At 36.1% G+C, this 21,951-nt stretch overlaps 3 protein-coding genes across 4 annotated transcripts; 1 reads left to right on the top strand and 2 right to left on the bottom strand.

Moving 5' to 3' along the window:
• Positions 1 to 1,474: 1,474 nt before the first annotated feature.
• Positions 1,475 to 11,696, bottom strand: LOC113508977 (zinc finger protein 2-like). Of its 2 annotated transcripts, XM_026892199.1 has the most exons (10): positions 11,211 to 11,691; positions 9,413 to 9,550; positions 8,224 to 8,673; positions 7,165 to 7,356; positions 6,072 to 6,187; positions 5,319 to 5,429; positions 4,487 to 4,690; positions 3,078 to 3,189; positions 2,485 to 2,592; positions 1,475 to 1,739 (listed from the first exon to the last, which is right to left on the bottom strand). In XM_026892199.1, exons 1-10 carry the CDS (start codon positions 11,367 to 11,369, stop codon positions 1,569 to 1,571), a joined length of 1,761 nt encoding a protein of 586 aa, XP_026748000.1. In that variant the 5' UTR covers positions 11,370 to 11,691; the 3' UTR covers positions 1,475 to 1,568. The 2 variants fall into 2 exon arrangements, with proteins under 2 accessions (XP_026748000.1, XP_026748001.1); XM_026892200.1 differs by lacking the exon at positions 4,487 to 4,690 and having other exon boundaries at positions 11,211 to 11,696.
• Positions 11,697 to 11,960: 264 nt separating this feature from the next.
• Positions 11,961 to 14,463, top strand: LOC113508994. Its single transcript, XM_026892224.1, has one exon. It carries the CDS (start codon positions 12,163 to 12,165, stop codon positions 12,907 to 12,909), a length of 747 nt encoding a protein of 248 aa, XP_026748025.1. The 5' UTR covers positions 11,961 to 12,162; the 3' UTR covers positions 12,910 to 14,463.
• A 1,483-nt stretch (positions 14,464 to 15,946) lies between these two features.
• LOC113508979 (zinc finger protein 2 homolog) lies at positions 15,947 to 21,286 on the bottom strand. Its single transcript, XM_026892203.1, has 9 exons — positions 21,026 to 21,286; positions 20,345 to 20,470; positions 19,400 to 19,939; positions 18,630 to 18,832; positions 18,239 to 18,346; positions 17,584 to 17,805; positions 16,998 to 17,109; positions 16,777 to 16,881; positions 15,947 to 16,130 (listed from the first exon to the last, which is right to left on the bottom strand). Exons 1-9 carry the CDS (start codon positions 21,164 to 21,166, stop codon positions 15,969 to 15,971), a joined length of 1,719 nt encoding a protein of 572 aa, XP_026748004.1. The 5' UTR covers positions 21,167 to 21,286; the 3' UTR covers positions 15,947 to 15,968.
• Between the last annotated feature and the right edge of the window lie 665 nt (positions 21,287 to 21,951).

Raw genomic sequence — 21,951 nt, 5'->3', positions numbered from 1 at the left:
AATCCACCCCAAAAAATCCTTCATTGACCCCGTTTAATCGTTACTTAATATTTATATAAATAACTAGCTGTTTTCCGCGGTTACACCTGCGTTGTACCCGGTCTCGTCGTTTTAATTTTCCCTTTTTCTTGTCCTTTTCTCACCGTTTAAACCTTACCTGGACTGCTGCGAATATTTCAAGACTTTAACTAAATCGGTTCAGCGGTTTTCGTGTTTTAGAGAACGAGAGCGAGACTTAAAGAACAACAATTCCTTTTTTATAATAATAATAAATACAATATGAAAAAAATGTGTTTTATTGCAACCTTTTATTTAGTTTCGCCTGTATAGTTGTCTGTCTTTTCAAAAGTTGCAAGTTCAATTGTCCAGAATTCTGCCTGAGTTTTTAATTCTTTTATTTTATCCACACCAAACGATCCCCGCATAGGACAAGTCTTTGTGTGATCCACGAATGCTAATCCTGAGTCTGGGTGTCTTTGTGCATGTGATTTAAATGTTTCTGAAACCCCTGCGACGCAAGAATTAAATTCCTTATTGTGAGAAACGTTTTTTTTAAATAAAATAATAATAGTCTCTACTATTATTTATTTCTTAAAAAAAAAACGTTACGTCACTTATCGAAAAGGAATGTCATTCTTATACATTTGAAGTTTTATATATTTTATTAGTATAGGTAGTGTTCAGGAACTCAGGGAGATGTAGAAATAACGTGGACTGTATGTTAGGTTAAAATAAAGGTAGGTATATTACAAGGTAACAAACGAAAGTAACGGTACAGAGACGTTAATTATGGGACACAAGCGTCAGTGAAGCCCTCTGCTGGCGGAGTGGCCCCCACCCAGGCCGCTCGCCGCCGCCGCCGTCGATCAAACCAGTTCACATGATCACGCGATCGTTGCGTGAACAGGTAGTAAAGTAATAAAACTACGTATATTTTAATAAACTGTTTTATTGTATAGAATTAAAGCTCAAATTTTAATAATATATAATCATATGCCTAATTAATATTTGTTTTAATTTATTAACTATACATAAATATACAAATATAGTTATAACTGTGTTATTTGACGTAAACTTAAAAATAATTATAATTTGAGATCACTTAATAAAAATCGTATTTATCCAGTTCAAAATTAAGAAATATTTTTTCAATACACAAAAATAGAACCAAGCATATTTTTTAAATTAACCGTTTGGTCATAATTTTCATTTTGTTGGAAAAGACAATGACTCAATTAAAAACTGTATTGAAAATATTTAATACGTATTTTCACCAATATTTTTTACTAGCTGTTGCCCGCGACTTCGTCCACGTGGTTAGAATTTTCCCCGTTTTTTCCACATTTTCCATTGTATCTTCGCTTCTATTAGTCGCAGCGAGATGTTATATAGCCTATAGCCTTCCTTGATAAATGGTCTATTCAACACAAAAATATTTTTTCAATTCGAACCAGTAGTTCCTGAGATTAGCGCGTTCAAACAAACAATCAAACAAACTCTTCAGCTTTATATATTAGTATAGATTTGTCTAAGTCACAAAAGTCAATTCAGTCTCAAAAGGCACATATTCAAGTATCTGTCAACAGAGTGACTCGCTTGGTGTCTGGGTATATCTTGTGCACCCGTTTCCTGTGGGTGTACAGTGAGGCTCGCTGCCTGAACGTACACCCGCAGACCTCACACGACAGCGGTCGCTCGCCCGTGTGTATCAACTCGTGTTCTCGAAGACTCTTCTTATCCTGAAATAGACGTTTAATACTCAATACTCAATCATTTATTGCATTCGTATTGTTACAGAGATGGTACAAAAAAAAATAACATCAATATGGACCCTGTTGGGCACGCAAAAATTTTGGAGTGAGGATGAAGGCTGAATAGCAACTTTAATACTGTTTTAGAGAGGTTTCTGCATTGCCGGCGTAAGGGCCACTGACACCCCGGGTGAAAATATTGTGGCGCCCACTTGAGAGAAGCAATATCAAGTGTTAGTTTTTTGCTGATCCCAAGTAAAATTATATTAAGAATTTCATCTTTCCTTTAGCGTTACGTTTGGCGGTGGAAGTATTCCACCTCTAGCGTAGAGCACAGTTCTGAGGGTTTGCGCCAGGAGAGGCAAGAGACTCCAACTTCAGACCTTGGCGCCCCCCGGAATTTGTCGCACTGGGCCATCGCCCCGTCACGCCCCCCCCCCCCTAACGCCGGCACTGGTTCCGTATTAAAAGGATACATTTTTATAGTAACTATCGTGAGACTGATTCATTATTAAATGATGCAACTCACGCGTATTTATCGGGAACCCCGACTAGTTGCGACCCGCCTTTTAAAGTGGAGCCCAAAACAACACACATTCTGCCAAACTTATTATTATTACTAGCCTGGGATGTCCCACTGCTGGGCAAAAGAAGAGAGAAGATTGGGGAGGCCCACTCTTCTGTCTCATGAGCTATTTATTTATTTATGTCTAGCTAATATATTACCACTTACCCTGAATGCCTTTCCACACTGTTGACAGATCTTATCCCGAGCGCTTTCCTTGACGCCGTCGTGAGCGCGCCTCACGTGACGAGTGATACAGCGACGAGTAGCCAGGGCCTAATAATCCATACTAACTTATATGATATGATATTCCACAACTTTCACACAACGCCATCAAGTCTCAAACTAAGCAAAGCTTGCATTATGAGTACTAGACAACTGATAAACATACTTATATATTTCTAAATACATACATAATATAGATAGAATACACCCAGACACAGAACAAATGATCATGCTCATCACACAAACATTTGTACTGGGTGGGAATCGAACCCACGACCTCCGGTATAGCAATCAGAGTCACTAACCACTAGACCAACTGGCCAGTCAAACCAACAGGCCCGTCGCAAGTTCCTTCAAGGGCACATTCTATTCATTATTTTAAACAATTTTGATAATTAGAATAAAACTATAATAGTAATATTAATAACTATAAGCGAGACGAAACCAATTCATTAATGACAAACTTACAGAACAGAAAACACTAAACACGGTCACCCATCCAAAAGCAAACCGCAACGAGCGCCGTTTAACCTTACCTTCCCACAGACAGGACACTTGTGTTGAGTCTTCCCCATATGTTGATAGTTCGTGTGGTCTCTCAGCTCACCTCTAGACCGATATCCTTTATCGCACATTGTGCATTTGTATCTAAAAATAAGAAAAAACTAGTCAAAAGTGGGCTAAAGAAAAATAAATTAAAATTTAAACTGACACCTTTTTAGTAATTTTTTTTATTAACAAAAAAAACCTTTAAAAATCTACTTGAAGGTTTTTTTTATGGGATTAAATGACAGCTATTTTAAGTTAAATGAAAAACGAATAAAAAAAATCAGATAGCATTCAGATTCAAAACACAGTCCGAAGTTGTGTAATAACAAACATAGGAAGAAACAAAATAGAAACATAATAAATATTAAATAAATAAATAAATATTCCACAACTTTCACACAGCGCCATCTAGTCTCAAACTTAGCAAAGCTTGTATTATGAGTACTAGACAACTGATAAACATGCTTATATATTTCTAAATACATACATAATATAGATAAATTAGCCAGACACCAGAACAAATGATCGTGCTCATCACACAAACATTTGTCCTAAGCGGGAATCGAACCCACGACCTCCGGTATAGCAGTCAGGGTCACTAACCACTAGACTAACAGGTCAGTCGATAATAGATAGGGTATTCGACAAAATAAAATCAGTCAGACAGATTTTTAATAAAATATTGGTTTTTTGGCATACCTACTTACCTATACGCAATCTCGTGTGACGTTCCTACCAGTATAGTTTTTACTAACAAGTGATGTGCTTTTAACTTCTCAACTTTTGAATGATGTGATTAATTATTAAATGATGTAACGGTTTACTCACGCGTATTTATCGGGGTAGCCCGACTACGCGGCTTTCGACTCGCGATCGCGCCGCGTCTGCTCATGATTAAGGACTCCGGTTGGGTCCGAAACTAGTCGGGCTACCCCGATAAATGCGCGTGAGTAAACCGTTACATCATTAAATAATGAATCATTCTCACGACAGTTACTATCAAAATATGATGTGATTAAATGTAAAATACGTACCAATATTTTTGGAAAACCTGTCTGACAAACTAAAACGGTTTTTTAGCCAAAGCTATATAAATAATAAATAAATAAATGCGGACAACATCACACACATTGTTCTGAACCCAAAGTAAGTTGCTGAAGCACTTGTGTTATGGAATTCAGGTACAACGAAGGTACCACAAACACCCAGACCCGAGACAATGTAGAAATGTGAATTTTTACATTGACCCGACCGGGGATTTAACCTGGGACCTCAGAGCTAGCGACACCTTGAAACCGGTGCGTACGATAAATGAACAGAATCAACAAAATCTAAGCTCCTTTCGTCATTTAAAAAGCAACTCTATAACACCCAAATAAAACACATATTCCCTTACTTGAGCAAATCACTCTGCGCGTGTGCCTGTGTGTACTTCAGATGATGTTCGTAGGACGCTCGGCTTACGAAACATTTATCACACTCAATACATGAAAATGTCTGTCTGTCCGAATGTATACGAGAGTGGATCTTTAATAGATCGACTCTTATCATCTTGTGACAGACGGGGCACTCCTCACGAGGAAATGGGCCTTGGTGGAGTCTAGAAAGGGGAGAATATATGTTAAGTGTGAGTAGGACTCGAAATAAAGAGGGTTGTGTATAAATAAGTATTGAAAAAATGATTTTTTTTCTTTTTTAAAGCGACTCCCGCCGTAAGGAATTTAATTTTCTTGTGTCGTGGGGTGTTTACAAACATACAAATCGCATGCACAAAGACACTCAGACTTAGAACAAGCATTCGTGGATCACACAAACGCGTAGGACATCTACGCGGGGATCCAACCCGCGTTACGTCTCGCATAGTGGGTTTGGTGTGGTGACCTCAACCACTCGGCTATCCGTGCAGTCGAAATTGTAGATTTAAAGAAGTGTAAAAACCCACGTTTTTAAATTTTATAATAATCGGTCCAGCCTTTTTTTATATTAATAAATTGCTTTGTCATCGGGGTTGAAAGAAGTGAGTTGCAAAAATCCAACCGGAACGACAAACAAACAAGAAAAGTGGGCGTATTTATCGGTATCGCCCGACTAGTTTCGGACCCAACCGGAGTCCTTAATCATGAGCTGACGCGGCGGGCGAGTCGATAAATGCGCGTGAGTAAACCGTTACATCATTTAATAATGAATCAGTCTCACGACAGTTATTATAAAATTATGTAACTACTTACTGTTCATGCCTCGAGAGATGATTTTTGAACGCGAATCTCTTTCCACAGGTGGGACACTTGTAACCTTCTCTGTGGTGAATCTGTATGTGCTTCCATCTTTGATTCTTATTTCTGAAACATGTTTAAGAATAAATCTTTAATTTGTAAATACTAATATAAGTTTTATATAGTAGCTGTTGCCGCTCCACTCGCTACAAATCGGAAAAGATTCCACGGGAACATGAAATCGGGATAAAAATACTATCCTATGTGTTAATCCTGGTAATAAACTATGTACGAAATTTTGTTTTTTTGTGGTTTTTGCGTGCGTAAAAAAATCCATCCACATTGACCATCTTTTGCGTTTATAATATTAGTAGTTTCTATAGTACAACAGTAGCGTTAGACTTAACATTTTCTATAAAAACATGGTTCATGAGATACATTCCGATGACAGACAGCGAACCGTACTGATACTGTACTGACACGTGATATTTTTTTATGCCTGATTTGGGTAGCAGTCGTTATATTTTATTGATATGTCTTTTTTTCGTCTGTCTGTTAATTATATGACTTTATTATCGTTATAAACTTAGGTATTTTTTTATTGAAATATATTTGTACGCCTTCAAGGCAAGACATAGCGCACAGTCAACACCTGTATCTAAGTAAATAATGTATATTTTACACATAAAAATACTCTGACCTGAACTTATACTAACAGGGTTGCATTTCAACCCTTACATTTCCGAAATCTAAAAATGACAAACTCACTCAAAACATTTATCACATTCCGTGCATCCGTATCCGAATGATGTCCGTTTCTCTGTCAGGTTGGTAGTTCCATTTTTGATCTCTGATTTTAATATTCTTTCTGCTTTCCGCCTACCCTGTTAGCAAAATAGTATTTTAACTTATATTGCAAATGATAATAGTTAACAACCAGCAATATGAGGTATCAAAAAGTAAAAACAGACATCAAACAATATGTAGACTTTAATTGCTAGCAAAACAAATCAAATTCCACAAAACCCTTTAAAAGTTTTTATTGGTTTAGATGAAATAGTTGTTGCCCGAGAGCCCGCCTGCCACAAATAAAAAATGATCCCACGGGAACATAAAACCGGGATAAAAAGTATCCTATGTGTTAACACGTTCAGTGCTACCAACTCTCCCGGAGGATCCACGTAAATTTTATTCCAGTGCCGTAGACTCGCCTGGCGAGTTCAATGAGTTTGCTGTTTTTTTTTCAAAATGCATGTCTGCAATCGGTGTACCAAGTTCGTCTTATTCCGTTCAGTAGTTTTTGGATGAAAGAGGAACAAACATCCATACATTTATACATCCTTGCATACAAAATTTTGCGTTTATAATATTAGTAAGACTGTAGCCGATGTTCTTTTGTCATAAAAATGTCAGTTTCAGTGAATTTCTGTTGTAGAAAAAACATTAAAACTAATAAAGAAATAGGGGAATGAAAAATATATGTTGTCCGATTCTCAGACCTACCCGATATGCACGCAAAATTTCATAAGAATCGGTCAAGTCGTTTCGGAGAAGTACCTAGGAAAATCGCGCCTCGAACATTTTATTCATTACTAGCTGACCCAGCAAAACGTTGTTTTGCCGAATATTTTATTTTCTAGTTGTGTGTATTTTTAATGCCACGTTATAAAAAAATTTCGCCAAAAAAAATTTTTTTTTTTTTGTGTGTGCTACCCTTATCACTTAGGGGTATGAAAAATAGATGTTGTTCTATTCTAAGACCTATATGTATAAAAAAATTCATAAAAATCGGTTAAGCCGTTTCGTAGGAGTATCTACGAAAGTAGCAACTCGAAAATTTTATATATTAGATTATAATTACCTTTTTTCGTTTACCATTCGGATTCTTCACAGCATGTCCTTTACTTAAATGTATCATCATATCTTTAATTTCATATGCCTCATATAAACAATATTTACAAATATATTTCTTCAAGTGAGATTCCCTATGTACTTCATATTGAGAATCACTTATATATGAGAGACATATATCGCATTTCGTATAATTTGGTTTCTGTAAAAGCAAAATAATTATAAATAATACCAGCCTATAGACGCCACTTTCCATGTTATTTTTATCTAGCCCCACTGCTGGGGAAAGGAGTCCCCCAAATCCTACCAAGATAGGATTACAATCGCGGTTTTTATCTGCGTTGGGACCGAACCCACAACTCATACATAAACATGGATACAGATAATCGCAAGACCATCACAGCATTCGACAGGCTCTCTATATAGGTACTTATAACACTAAAAGTACCTCTTAATTAATAGATTTAAAAAATCTAAAACCCCACGATTTTGGATGTCACTCAATTCAAATTTTATCAAAATCGGTCCAGCTGTTTTTATAGTTGTAAATTGCAGTGTCATCGGGTTTGAAGCTACCCTGAAAATTTCAGCCTGCTAGCTTATCGGGAAGTGCCTCAAAATTGCAATTGCAAAAATCCAACCGGAACGACAAACAAACAAGAAAAGTGAGTGTATAGAAACTTGGGAAAATATAAACTTTTAACATCATTGGCCTAGCCTTTTCTCAACTATGTTGGGGTCGGCTTCCAGTCTAACCGGTTTCAGCTATGTACCAGTGTTTTACAAGGAGCGACTGCCTATCTGACCTCCTCAACCCAGTTACCTGGGCAACACGATACCCCTTGGTTAGACTGGTTGTCAGACTTTTCAAGCTTCTGACTACCTGTAACGACTGTCAAAGACGTAGGAATTACAGCCGGGACCCACAATTTAACGTGCCTTCCGAAACACGGAGGAACTCGTTATGACAAAGATGGTCACCCATCTACGGACCAACGGCGTCAAGCATAGCTTCACCTGTGATTGTTTCACTTATGCGGTTATAGTTACCGAACTTTTAACATCTTACCTCTAAATGTACTTCACAATGTTTGAACAACTCGTCTTCACTTAAGAATATTATTACACAACTTTCGCACTTAAATTCCGCCAAAAAGAACTCTTTCTCCATTCTCCTTCTCCCTCTAACATCTTCCATCTCACTTTCATCTATTAACACAGTTGAAAAACAATCTTCCTCCAACTTTTCGTCTTTTAAGATTCTTTTTTCTGCTTCTATTCTGTTCTCTGCTACTTCTTCCGCTAGCTCTATTTTTTCTTCTCTTGAAAATCTTCTTCTTTCTATTTCTATGCTGTTTGCTTGCGTTAGTTCTGATAGAGGAATGTCTTCTTCACTCTCCGACTTTATGCTTTTGCCGCAGTCTATAAAGTTTTGGTTGTCTATGGTTGTGTTTGAATCTATGGTTATAATTTGGTTAGGTCTGTGGTAGGTTAGGTGAGATAGGCAGCGGGTTTTTATCTATAATCAAAAAATAAGAAATCTTACAAGAAAATGTCTGGCTTGTTAATTAATTGCTACACTTAGAGGTCCCAGATTCAATTCCAAATTATAATAAATGCCCGTAGGTTACAATCTATAGTCCTCCTTATCGTTTTCGATAACGGCGACCCTTGGCAATTCACCTCCTAGCGTGGGTCCTGATGTGACTGGCTAGACCGAGTTTGGATCTAAACACTCGGTCGCAAGCGCTGCAGTAAAGTTGACCCGCAGAATTGAGAGTAAAGGTGTACGACGGCTTAGGCCTCTCTTTTTGGGCTTGGCCAGGGCCAGATTTAGGAGTCCAGAGGCCTCGGGGCAACAAAGGATTGGAGGCCCTTGCCCCAAATTATTTACCAAATAAAATGAACAATTTTATAGGTAAAAAATGGCTGAAGGTAAAGGTAATAAATGTCAAAGGAAAATATGTTTACTTGGTTCACTGGTCGAAATTTGAAAGATTTTTTTTCCGAAGTCTCTATTGTGGCGGCCCCGGGGCTTTCGGCCCGGTTCCCCTAAATCCGGCCCTGGGCTTGGTGCTTTTCGTCTAGCCTTTGAAGTCGTTTTATCCTGAACGACCTGACGTTAATTCAAGCCTTAGGTTTAACCCTAAGGATTGGAAGAAGCTTGAATTAAATAGGTCCTCATGGTACAAAACGACGTGTAGCGCAAGCCATCGGATGTCTCATAGAAGGTACAAGTTAAATACAAAACCGCTCACATCAGTCCGTCCATCAGCTATCATGGTGAGCTGCCGCTGTGCGACGCAGGCCTGCTGTCTGAACCTCCCTATCTTGGACATGATAGCTCTGCACTCCCAGCAGATGTACAAACTTGCTGTATCTTTGAAAAACCCTTCCTGTGAACAGAACGGGATAAATTAACAATAAAACTAACTAAAAACAAGGAATAGTAGTGATTTAATAAAAACTAAAGCATAGTGATGTTTCGGAGAGTATAGTTACCGGCACGGATCTTGAGCGCTGACCTTCACCTGCGCAGAAGTGATTGTTTGTGTCCCTATTGCGGTATGAAGTGAGGCGCGGGGCGGACTACAGTACAGTGAGTGTCCCGCAGCGTATCGCGTCATAGCCGACATGAGAGATACGTTCTTTGATGCAGTTGCAATGTTGCATGCACCTCAAGACGGCACAAGATTGGAGTTTTAGTTTGTCATGAGTGTACGATGCGCAAAGCGATCCCCACTCCTCCGCCGTGCGCTCATGATCCGAGCCGGTACCTTTACCCTTAGAATAATATTGGAACAACAAAAACTCACCAAAAATGTGAATTATGAAGAATGGGGTGAACAAAAATGGCGCTGCTAATACCGCTTTCGCAAAAAACAAAATAACTCAACAATGAGAAAAATGGCGTTGGTAATACTGCCTTCACAAAACAGAAAATATCGCGATGGCATGGATTGGTAAGTGGTATACAGCATAACCGCAAACCCACGGTGCGGGACGTGTCGCGGGTTCGATCCCCGCGTGTGACAAAAGTTTGTGTGATCTACAAATACTTTCTACTTCTTACAAGTCTAGGTGTCTTTCTGCATGTGACTTTGGTCATGAAAACCTTCATGAGTGAAGGATTGAATTCCTTATAAAAATAGAGCGGGACTTTTTTTAAAAAAGAGGTCATAGTTACAAAATTACATACTAAAAGAGTTGCTGGAATTTAGACCTGCAACTATGTGCATAATAATTCAATCTTTGAAACCCTAGTTCACATAAATACTTAGACCTTTGTTTAGTCCTAGCTCATTAGGTTAAGTAACCTGTTATGGTAGATTAGTGTGATAATTAAATATATAAGTAAATAGTTTATTATTATGAATATGACTATGGTTTTCGCAACAGGGTATGATGACGTCACGCACCTCCGTTTGTGTAGGAACCAGGGAATAAATAAAAAACCCAACATGAACAGAAGAATCTTATAAGTTTGACATGCCTGTCTGTCCTATCAAAGCAAGATAATGGATGAGTGATTAGTATGTTTTTATAACGTATTAGTATTTAGTATGTTTTTATAATGGTGAATTATCTTCTAAGACATGTTTTAAATAGGTCAAGCCATTCAAACGTTGTGGGATGTGAAAGTTATGTACACAGCATAACCGTTTTAATGCCGTGGTTAAAAAAAACATTCTTAATTAACATTACTGAATGTGTCATTGAAATTGGTAGATCATTAAAGCATGTCAAGCCAATCTTTTATAATGTTATTATTACAACTTTTGTTTAACCACAAAATGTTTAAAACAAAAGTTTAAAATTAATACAGATTAATAAAATAAAAGTTAATAATTGAGTTAGTAGTTAACTATTCTTTTATTATAGCTACCAAATCTTATCAAAATTAATTTAACGGTTTAGAAATAATAAAAAAGCACCGCAGACAGTGTTACTTTTGCTTTTAAAATGTTATCAGACTTCATTGTTGAATGTATTTAAAAATCAACCCTAAGTCTATAAAAAGTCGTTTATGACTAATAAAATATAAAATACAGTTACCCTGTAAGCCTCAGAGTCGTAGGACAGCAAAGAATATAAATTGTTGATCCCATCGTTTATCCTGCACAATTGAAATAGTTTCCTATCTCTACATAAACACGTACAACATAGTTTCTTTATCACTAACTCCGGGCAGTCATCCATATTATTATAATTCATTGTTTTCTTACAATAATAACATTACATTGTTGGTTTTGTTTATTTATTTTCTAAAGTACGAATTGTACGAAATTGCGAAAAGTGACACTTAAAGTATCAAGGAGTTGCCATGTGTTAACTGAATTTTCCACTTTTTGGATTGTTTACGGTACGAACAAATTATTTTTTTCTTCGTATTAAACAAACTTATGGTACTGGTAGTGTATTTTTTTATATGAAATACTGATGGTTTCATTAAGATTTACTGAAACGTCATCCTAAATCATGTAAATGACTGAGTAAAGCTCTCTCGCTCTTTACTACAAAAATAGGCAAAGACCAATTTTTGTAGTAAAGTCATTTATAAGGTAACATTAAAGCTATTCTGTCAGTGTCAAATCAAATCTATTCCGTTTTGTTACACCATAAATATTTTAAATGACGTGAAATTGCAAATTGTTTTTACAGACTCATTGTCGAATAAAGGAAAGATTTACGATATCGTCGACGTGTTATGTTCTTACAAAGTTATAGCTAAGACCACACATAAGCCATTAGCCTAATAGTTTCATGTCTGATTGATTTTTAACGTGTAACTTCAAAACCGTATGTTTAGTTTATTAAAAACAAACAAATTGTCTGTGGTAAATAGACTATGGCTACCGTTTTGTTAATTTATTGTTTCTATTGTGTATTTAACATAAATAAACCGATAATTCACTGTTTACAAATAACCGAAGGCATAAATAAACAATATATTAATGCAGGAAACACAGATATATCTTGAGAAACTCGTAAATTGCTTATAACGAAGATGAATATTAACGTCAATGTGTACGAAGTGCCTGTTGTGAATGCAGTTATTATGCACCAACAGCCTCCACAGGAGCAACAGAATCATGTTCCGCAGCCTGTGAACCCCCCAGAGCCGCCGCCTATACACTCCGAGCGAAAGCCAAAGCTTGAAAAGAAAAAAAAAGAGGCAATAGAGGGACAGGCAAGGGAGATTATTTTTAAGGTAATTAAGTTCTTTGAAAGCGAAAAACAGAATAGAGGCTACGCTTTTCCAGTAGAAAATGTTGTAAAGAGAGCGTGTGCAGCCACAGGCCTGTCAGAAAGCACGATAAAACGGATAAAGAGGGACGGGTTACGCGCCGAAGCTACGCAAACGAAAATCGCGGGACCGAAGAAAAAACGCGTAAGAAAAACAAAAGTACAGTTAGATTACTTCCAATTATGTGCTCTAAGAGGCATAGTGAACAGTTATTCAGTCAGAAAAGAGGTCCCAACGCTGGGCAAGATTTTAACGGCGGCAAAACACGAATTGAACTACAGAGGTGGCAAAGAGTCTCTAAGACTCATTTTATTAAATAAACTTGGTATTAAATTTAAGAAGTGTGAGAAAAAGAATAAGAAACCGCCTGAACAGCCTCCGCCGCCGCCACAGCCTCAGATACAGAATATAATGCCTCATCCTCAAATGCAACCAGTGATGAAGCCGGTTGAAAACCAGTGTGTCTATACCAATATGATGCAGCATGTACCACCCGTCTCATACTAGTAAATAGGACTACAAATCAAAGATAAAACAATTTATTTTTATTGAAATATTATTTGTGGATAAGACTCTTTGGACAGTTTTTTTTAATTGCAATGGTGCTGGCACCATTGGGCGAAATGGTAAATGAAGTTCGAATATCAGTTAAAATTTAATGACCTAAACTTAAAGATCATATTATTATTTGAGTTAGTCAAAGCAACAGTGAGATTGAAAAAAACCAATGATGATAAATTTTCTAAATATATACTAATAATCTACAATACTGAAAAAAATCCATCAAAAAGTTTTAACTCACAAGTAACATTTCAATAAAAACCATGTATAAAGTAAACATAGTAAAAAAGTGTCTTTCAGCGAGATGCAGACATGTTAGTTCCTAGCAGAAAATAGATTATAAAGTATTAAATGAAATAGAAAAAGCCTTAATTTTCATGCTGGTCAAATATTAATAAAAAATAACTTTGTAGGTACTAACAAAATCAAATAACATTATTATTGTCATAGACCAAAAATAAACATGAAAAGAAATACAATATTACTTTAATTGTTTAGGACAATAAGAACAGTTTAGTCATGTGTATTGATCATGATGCTATATTGACTATATACTTGATTGAGTCTTTCAAAATTAGTCTAACACCATTTTGGATAGCTGTTAAAAATACATTTTGAATGGAAGCAGGTCATGCAATCTATTATATTTCTACATAACTAATATATCGACTTTAATTTGGCCAGCATGTCAATAAACATATTATAAAGAAAACATGTCTATAGAATTCAATTTTAAAATCTCTATGATGATTTATTTATGTACTAAAAGGGACTCTATTTATTATGTCACATTTTTGTTTATTTATGTCTCCCAAAATGAACTTGAAAGTATTTATTTAACAAGCATGTAACAACTGTTTTTAACAGAAAAGATTATAATATGGCAGCCAGTTTTAAACAGGAATATATTCAAGCCCAAATTTATGCAAGTAGCTGCCATAACGAAAAAAAAAAACAGCGAATGGCGCCCAAAATTTCAAAAATGTATGATTTAAAAAGTGTAGTAAAAAGAAATGGAATTCGGTTGTAATTTATGGTGATTTTATTGTTATTAAACTGCATATATTTAGTTTTACGATTTTACAATTTGGACAACCAATACTAACTCTGGGGTATTGTATTACACGGCACCATAGATTCTGGAGGTCAGATAGGCAGTCGCTCTGTAACCTACAGTGTTTAATAAAATTCATAAACTTACGACATTATTTAAACAATAATTTTGCGATTCGTTTACTTATATTGGGCAATTAATATCAATGCAATGAACACCGAACTTATACTTGCTACAGCAAAGGTGGTTCCGCCAGGGAGCATGACGTAAAAATTGTAAATGCATATGCAGTTTATTAACAAATCAAATTGTTAATATTATGTACAGTATATTAGTTCATTATATTAATGATCATTATTTCTAGATTTAAGTCAACTGTATAATAAATAAGGCTGAGTATTACACTATGTATTTTTAATCGAATAAAACAAGAATTAAGTTTTGAATTTTATTTTATTTCATAGTAACATTTTTAGGTTAAGTTTTTTATTTACGCTTTGGCGCCAAAAGTTCAAAATGACAAGAGAATCTTAACAAAAATACGCAGCCACCAGTGTTATTAAAAGATACTGTGAAACTTAAATTAAAATTAATGTGGAATGATAAAGTTATTTTCAAATGATTTTCTTTAGCTGTTATTTCAGACCCAATATTGCTATCGTAAGAAAAAAAACAGCGCCATATTTCAAGTGCTGGTAACTTTTAGCTTATTTAATTTAGCTATTAGTTAATTACCTACTACAATACTGACATATCAATATCTACTTAATATTTCAAAACCCAGCCGTTTTGCTAAGAGAATAAATAAATTGATATAAGTACATAAACACGAAAAATATTACCCTCCTTTTAACGAAGTTGGGTAAATTGAGAACCGCCGACATAATTATCTTTAGATTATAGTGTAGAGACCTTGCCCAACAGTGGGGAAACGAGCTTACATCTATCACATTGAGTAACTGTCTATTTTTTTTGACTAGTACTATCAACTATGGCTACTCAAAAATCTTTTAAGTGACTTTAAATTTAAGTACCTACTTAACTTCTTGTTGAATCTTATCTTTATAATGTAGTGCTAACATTTTTAAATTTGTAATTTAATTTTACGTGTTTTAAGATCCGAAAATGTTACAATATTAATTAAATACACGGTGATTTTTTAGTCGTCTTACAAAAGGAGCCCAGTCCATGAATCCGACGTAAAATACCCCTAGGCGCGATTATTATTTTTTTATCATCAACTAAGAAAATAAGTACAAAGAAAAATTAAACAAGAGAAATCTGAAATATGCTCTTAAAAATGATAAAAACGCCGCCGCCCGCGCCCCTCACCATTGTTACAAGGCTCGGACCGCGCTCGCAACAGAGCTGGGTTTCTAAAAAACTACGAATTGCATCATAATATTGAATAAAAATTGAATTTTAAATTTATTCAAATCTCATAAATACCTATTTTTTTATCATGAACGTGTTCTAGCCATTGGATACGCGAACTGGGCTGCTTTTGTAAGACGACTTAAAAAAATCACGGTGTATATGCTCATACTTATATCAACATCATTATCGTGAATTAAAATCCTTTCAGTAGACTTTCTAGGATTTGAGATCGGGTTAGCACTTTGAAATTGAACACTAGTGCTAGTTCGTACAGTGGTATGAATTGGAACTAATCGATCGAGAACCCATTACGAATGGAAAAACGGTTGTCGAAACATTTATTATTGGTCTGTTGGTCTAGTGATTAGTGACCCTGACTGCTACACCGGAGGTCTTGGTTTCGATTCTCACTCAAGACAAATGTTTGTGTGATGATCACGATCATGTTCTGTGTCTGGGTGTAATTTATCTTTATTATGTATTTATTTAGAAATACCTATATAAGTATGTTTATCAGTTGTCTAGTATATACCATTAGTTTGAAACTAAATGGCAAGTTGTCATGATGACATTTCTAAGTATTCGGTATATTGTTGAGTAGCATAGCATTCTTGTGTTGTGACTTCTTATGCGTCTTGCAGGCCGTCTCTTGTGCGAATGTCGCTGAACAGAAGTTGCATTTGAACGGCCGTTCTCCAGTGTGCGTCCGACGGTGATTTGTTAATATCCTATTAGTCTGTAATTAAGGAAATATTGTAATTAATAAACAAATGAAAAAAGTTACTAATTTATTGGTAAAAACGAAACGAATCCCTCAGTAAATAATTGAATTATTGTATAGCGGGGGTGAGATATAATTCATAATAATATCATATAATCTGATGCCTCAGTAGAGAAACATTTAAATCACACGCACAAAGACACCCAGACTCAGGACAAGCATTCGTGGATCACACAAATGCTTGTCCTACGCGGGGATCAAACTAGTTTAAATATAACTATCTAAAATTCAATTTTGTTACGAAACTTCTCAAAAAAAAACTCACGGCAATATTTCTCGTTAATTCTGAGATTATTTTACTGTCATATAAAGACCTAGATTATTTTCAATATATTTCTTAGCACGTCTGTCAAGTCACTTCCCTTTCAAGGATCGGTCAGGATTTTAACACAAAAACCATGTCATCATTAGCACTTAGACAAAGTCGCGTGCAACAGCTTGTTAAACATATTATATATCTTTTTATAATAACTATCGTGAGACTGATTCATTATATTATATATCATCGTCGGTCTAGCCTTTACCCAACTATGATGGGGTCGGCTTCCAGTCTAACCGGATTCAGCTAAGTTTTATATAAAGATAAACGATTCATACTCACACTGAATCCCCTTCCACACAAGTCGCATATTTTATTCTTTTCGTGGGGAACTTTCTGATGGACGTAAAGTTTGTGCGTTCGTACACCGTAGCCGTTAGCAAAGTACTGTGAACAAAGAGAATATTTAAAAATATACATCGATTTCAAAATCAGTCAAGCCGTTTAGGAGGAGTATGGTAGCCAACATAGTGACACAAGACAATTCGAATATAATTGGTTACCTTATTACAGAGCTCGCAGTAATGTTTAGATTCCTTGACGTGCACGAGACGGAAGTGATTCTTCATGTACGTGTTCTTCGAGAAGATCTTGCCGCAGTCCGGGCATGGTACTCTGAAAATATATATATTTATACACCGTGATTTTTTAGTCGTCTTACAAAAGCAGCCCAGTTCAGAGTCACAAGGATTAAAATCAAAATGAGGGAGAGAAGTATAAAAATATTTTCCTTTTTCCCCGATCCCAGCTATGTTGCTCCGTGGGTCAATCGAAGAATTTATATTCCTATGCAGCAGAAAATTTCATATTTTAAAAAAATACACCAATTTCGATACGTAAAACAGTTTTAATAATGGTGGTATAAATTTAAGGTGCGGTATCAGAAGAGACTGAATGGTGATATTGACTAAATGGGCGGTTGTAGAAGTTTCAGAATGGTGATATTGACTAAATGGGCGTTTGTAGAGGTTGCAGAATGGTGACACTGACTAAATGAACGATTACAAAGGTTGCAGGCTGGCGTTATTCACTAAGCGATTGCAGAAAATACTAAATAAATAAAAATTACATTAATTATTTTACACTTACTTCTCTCGAACCCTCGGCCTATGCTTGACAGAGTCCCTCAAGTGACACTTGTACTTCTGAACGCTCGGATACTGTATGTCGCACTCCACGCAGTAGCAGAGCTCCTTGTTGGCGTCGAGGGAGTACACCTCAGGGTGCAGGACGCGGGTGTGACGTTCCAGGAAGCGGTACTGACTGAAGGAGCGGTTGCACAGGTTGCAGAATGGTGGTATGTGGTTGCGGCTGGGGGAGACATATGTTTTATTATTGCGACTTAAGAGAAGCAGTCTGTTTGTCTAGTGACCCTGATTGGTATACCAGAGATCGTGAGGTGTTACCCAGGTAACTGGGTTGAGGAGGTCAGATAGGCAGTCGCTCCTTGTAAAACACTGGTACTTAGCTGAATCCGGTTAGACTGGGAACCGACCCCTACATGGTTGGGGAAAGGCTAGGATGAGGATAATGAAACAAGATTTTTTATACAATAATATAATATGCCTTTAGTATAATTTTGTAATTATTATCTAAATGCACGACTGGGATTTAATTATTGTATGCCTATATGAGCTGATTGTAGTACTGTATTATTATTATTATTTAACACCTGTAACCTACTCAATCATCGCAATAAAGATACTTTGACTAAGGGTAACTAAATTACAAAATATTTACTCACACAATGTGTCGTTCTAGTCTCCTCTTTGTCGTGAAGAAAGCGTTGCAATAGTCGCAGATGACCTGTTCGTGGTACCTGTTGTAATGGATACCGAACTCCTTGAGGGTTCTGTAACAACATAAATACTTGTCTAAAAATAAGTTATTTGACATCGAAAGACATCGAATTTGCTGCCTAAAATAAAAAAGCGTATAATATCTGCGAGCCCTATGTCCTTGATGGGGGACAAAAAATAGATTAAAAAAAACGAAATACCCACGTTCTGAAAATTTCAGCTTGCTAGCTATCGGGAAGTGCCCCAAAATTGAGTTAGAAAAAATCTAACCGGAACGACAAATAAACAAGAAAGTGAGTGTATAAAAACGTGGAAAAAAATTACAACTACCCTCACCCGAACTGATCCTGACACCGGCTACAGGTGTATATCTTCGTGTGCGCCCTGTTGACGTGTTTCTTCATCTCCCCTTTACTCCTGCAGATCTCCGCGCAGAGGGCGCAGCGCCACATCTTGGTGTGCTGCCGCCAGTGCTCCGCGAGGGCTGGCGGAGAGTGGACGTGTGTGTTGCAGGCGAGGCAGCGGGTCGGGTACTCGTCCTGTTATGATATTATTAATTTGTACACATACTAATATTATAAATACGAAAGTACCTCTGTCTGTCTCGCTTTCCCACCAAAACGACTGAACCGATTGCAATGAAATTTGGTACATAGATTGACTAGAGCCTGAGGAAGGACCCGAAGGATATAGGCTAGTTATAACTAAAAAAAGGTGTAAGGAAAAAAAAATGACTTAAATATTTTTTATTTAAGTCAACGCAGAAGTATCTGTCTGTCTATGTCTGTGAACCAAAATTCACGCCGACGGAGTCGCGGGCAACAGCAAGTTCATTATATGTGCTACTTTTAGATAAATAAAAAAAACCACATCACCATTAAGGAATTAAATCTTAGTGACGCGGGTGTTTCATAAACATTCAAATCACGTTCAAAAAGGCAGCCAGATTTAGGGCAAATGCTTGTCCTACATGGGGATCGAACCCGCGACATGTCGCGCTCACTGGTTTCGGCGTGGTGACCTCAACCACTCGGCTATCCATGCATTCATTAGTCTTCAAATACTTGAAAAGGAAAGTAGTAGTATTGTAAACAAAATTCACTCACCATATGTCTAAACATTTTATGTCTCAAAAGATCCAACGGCCTCTTATATCCAAGCACGCACTCCTTACAATTAAACGGAAACTTATTGAAGCTCATCTTCTTTCTGTCCTTGTCTAAAAACGTTTCTATCTCGCTCTCACTCAAATATATAGTCTCTGAATAACTTTTATTAAGATCAACGCTTTTATTGTCCGTTACAATCGCAAATTGGGTATAATCCTTAAGAGGAGGTTTATTCTTTTTCTCTTTCCTCTTTTTAGTTCCAATTTCCGGGACAAAATCATCAATTTTAAAGTCATTATCATATGTATAATCATGATCACTGTTTTCTGAATATTCTTCTTTTATCCCATTGTCTTCTATTTTGATTTCCGTCAGCAATTCTTCTGGTATACATTTTTGGTCTGATAGAAGTTTATTTGGGTTGTTGTTGAGGTTATTAAGGCTGTATTCTGGTTGTGTTTCGTTGTAAACATATTCTCGATTGTAATGGGATGTTTCTTTGGCTTTTAATTTTGATAGCGTTGGTGGTGTGTTTACCTGTAATTAAAATTGTTTTGTTTTTATGTTAATACTAGCTGTTGCGCGCGACGTCGTTTGCGAGGGTATAAAGATTTAGGTTTGTCCTTTTGGCTCTCACATGAAAGTATAATAGAAAAATATAGATCAAAAATATTAAAAACATACAGTTGTCTATTCTTATCCTTAAAAGACAAGACTTATGAGTAACATCATAAAATTGCTCAAATAAAATATATCCACTATATTTTACTAACCATATAATATTTATTAAATATCTTACAACACACTGTGTTTTGTCACACAAGCTTTAAGTCTAGCGCATGCATCAGAGTTGCTTCTCTGCTGTTGGTACTGCATTTTGATGTATTTTTTTTAAATATATCTATGTTCTACTACTCAATAAGAATTATATAATAAACATACCTTACTATAAAGCGACTGTATGTAGTGTAACAAGCTATATTGTGCTGTTTTTATCCGAGATTGAAAATCTTTGACCTTATTAAGTATACCATTGCACTCCCAACATAACTGTATGTGTTTGGTTTCCTGAAATAAATAAAAAACACTTTTGAGTTCAAGAGTTCAGCTTGCGATATACATGTTTTGTTTAGCCCACCACACATGCCCATTATCACAACTCTTGTTAGTCAGGATCTACAATCAAACCAACGAAAACCACCGAAACACTTAAGTTTAGTGTGTCCCGGGGAACGATTAATTGCCTTGGAAACCGAAAACAAAATTTGGCACTACATTGTTGAGAAACACCAGAAGTGGTTTTGTTTTGTTTGATTCTTAAGGCTAATAATTTGTTCCAGCCAGAGTCGCAGACAGCTACAATGACTCTGGGTTAAGCAAAGGTGGCCTGGGGTATTTTTGATTTGTGGAAGTCGGACATATACAGACATAGTACCCTCAATGAAGGTAGAAGTCATCAAAACCAGGCTATGAAAAGATTGCCATATTTTCCAAATTAAATAAAAAATCCCTTGTATATTAAATTCTTATAGAAACATTTCCTTAACACGTAAGGTCATTTAAGGCATTCGTTTTTTAAATAACGAACTTAATCGCCTAGGTTCATATTAAAAAAATACTTACATCCTTCAAAGAAATCGTACCGTCGCGTAAAAAGTAAAACAAAGCTTTCTTCTCTTCGGTTAGGCCAGTTACACGCCTATCGGAGCTTAGGCAACCCTCACAGAGCGTGTATATACGATCACACTCTATTTTAACCTCCATTTTTTAACGTAAACCATTTATAATAACAAATATTATTTTGTTTGTTTCTTTAAAAATGGAAATTGTTTCCAAATTGACATTGAAGTTTACGTTTTGGCTTTCCTACAAGACGTTAATCGAGTGATTTAATATGTTGCTTGGGAATGTTGACTTTTAGGCCACAGGACCAAAATCGATATTTTCGCTAAGATAGTCCAAATTTTAATTTATTTCACATCCATATAAGCAGTTGATGGTCAGTAACGTAAAAATATTAATATAGCAAAGCTACAATTTTTTTTGTATTTTGGTTGCTACCTTAAATAAGTCGTTGAGACATAATAATAAATCGATTTATTTTCAAAATACTAACAATGACGAGATTCGGGCTGTCTACAGCGACCACAGCAGAAGTGATATTATATAACTTGACAGAATCAATGTGATATGAATACCTAATACCTATCGCCAACAATAAATGGTTACTTATTATTTGCAGTGCAGCGGGTGCTACTGAGGACTTTGTTGCACTGTTTCTTTACCCACAGCAAAAGGAAATGGAAACTCAGGAAATGGTGAAGGGTGGGCGAAACTGGGTGCTGTCCAATGGAATTTAACCTTCAAGAAGTGGTAGCAGGGTAATTTGAATAAATGATTTTTGCTTTTGCAGCGCAGCCATATATCTACTTACGTCGTTAATACTGCCGTAATTATCGTACTATTTCGTAAGCGCCCTTAGGATTCAAAATCAAACCCTATGCGTTCATTTCTCTTAAGTATTGTTAATATAATAAATGAAACAAATA

This window comes from Trichoplusia ni, chromosome 3 (genome assembly GCF_003590095.1).
Source record: "Trichoplusia ni isolate ovarian cell line Hi5 chromosome 3, tn1, whole genome shotgun sequence".
Lineage (NCBI taxonomy): Eukaryota > Metazoa > Arthropoda > Insecta > Lepidoptera > Noctuidae > Trichoplusia > Trichoplusia ni.
The sequence above is the reverse complement of the archived record's forward strand: the minus strand, read 5'-3'. Positions and strand labels throughout refer to the sequence as shown.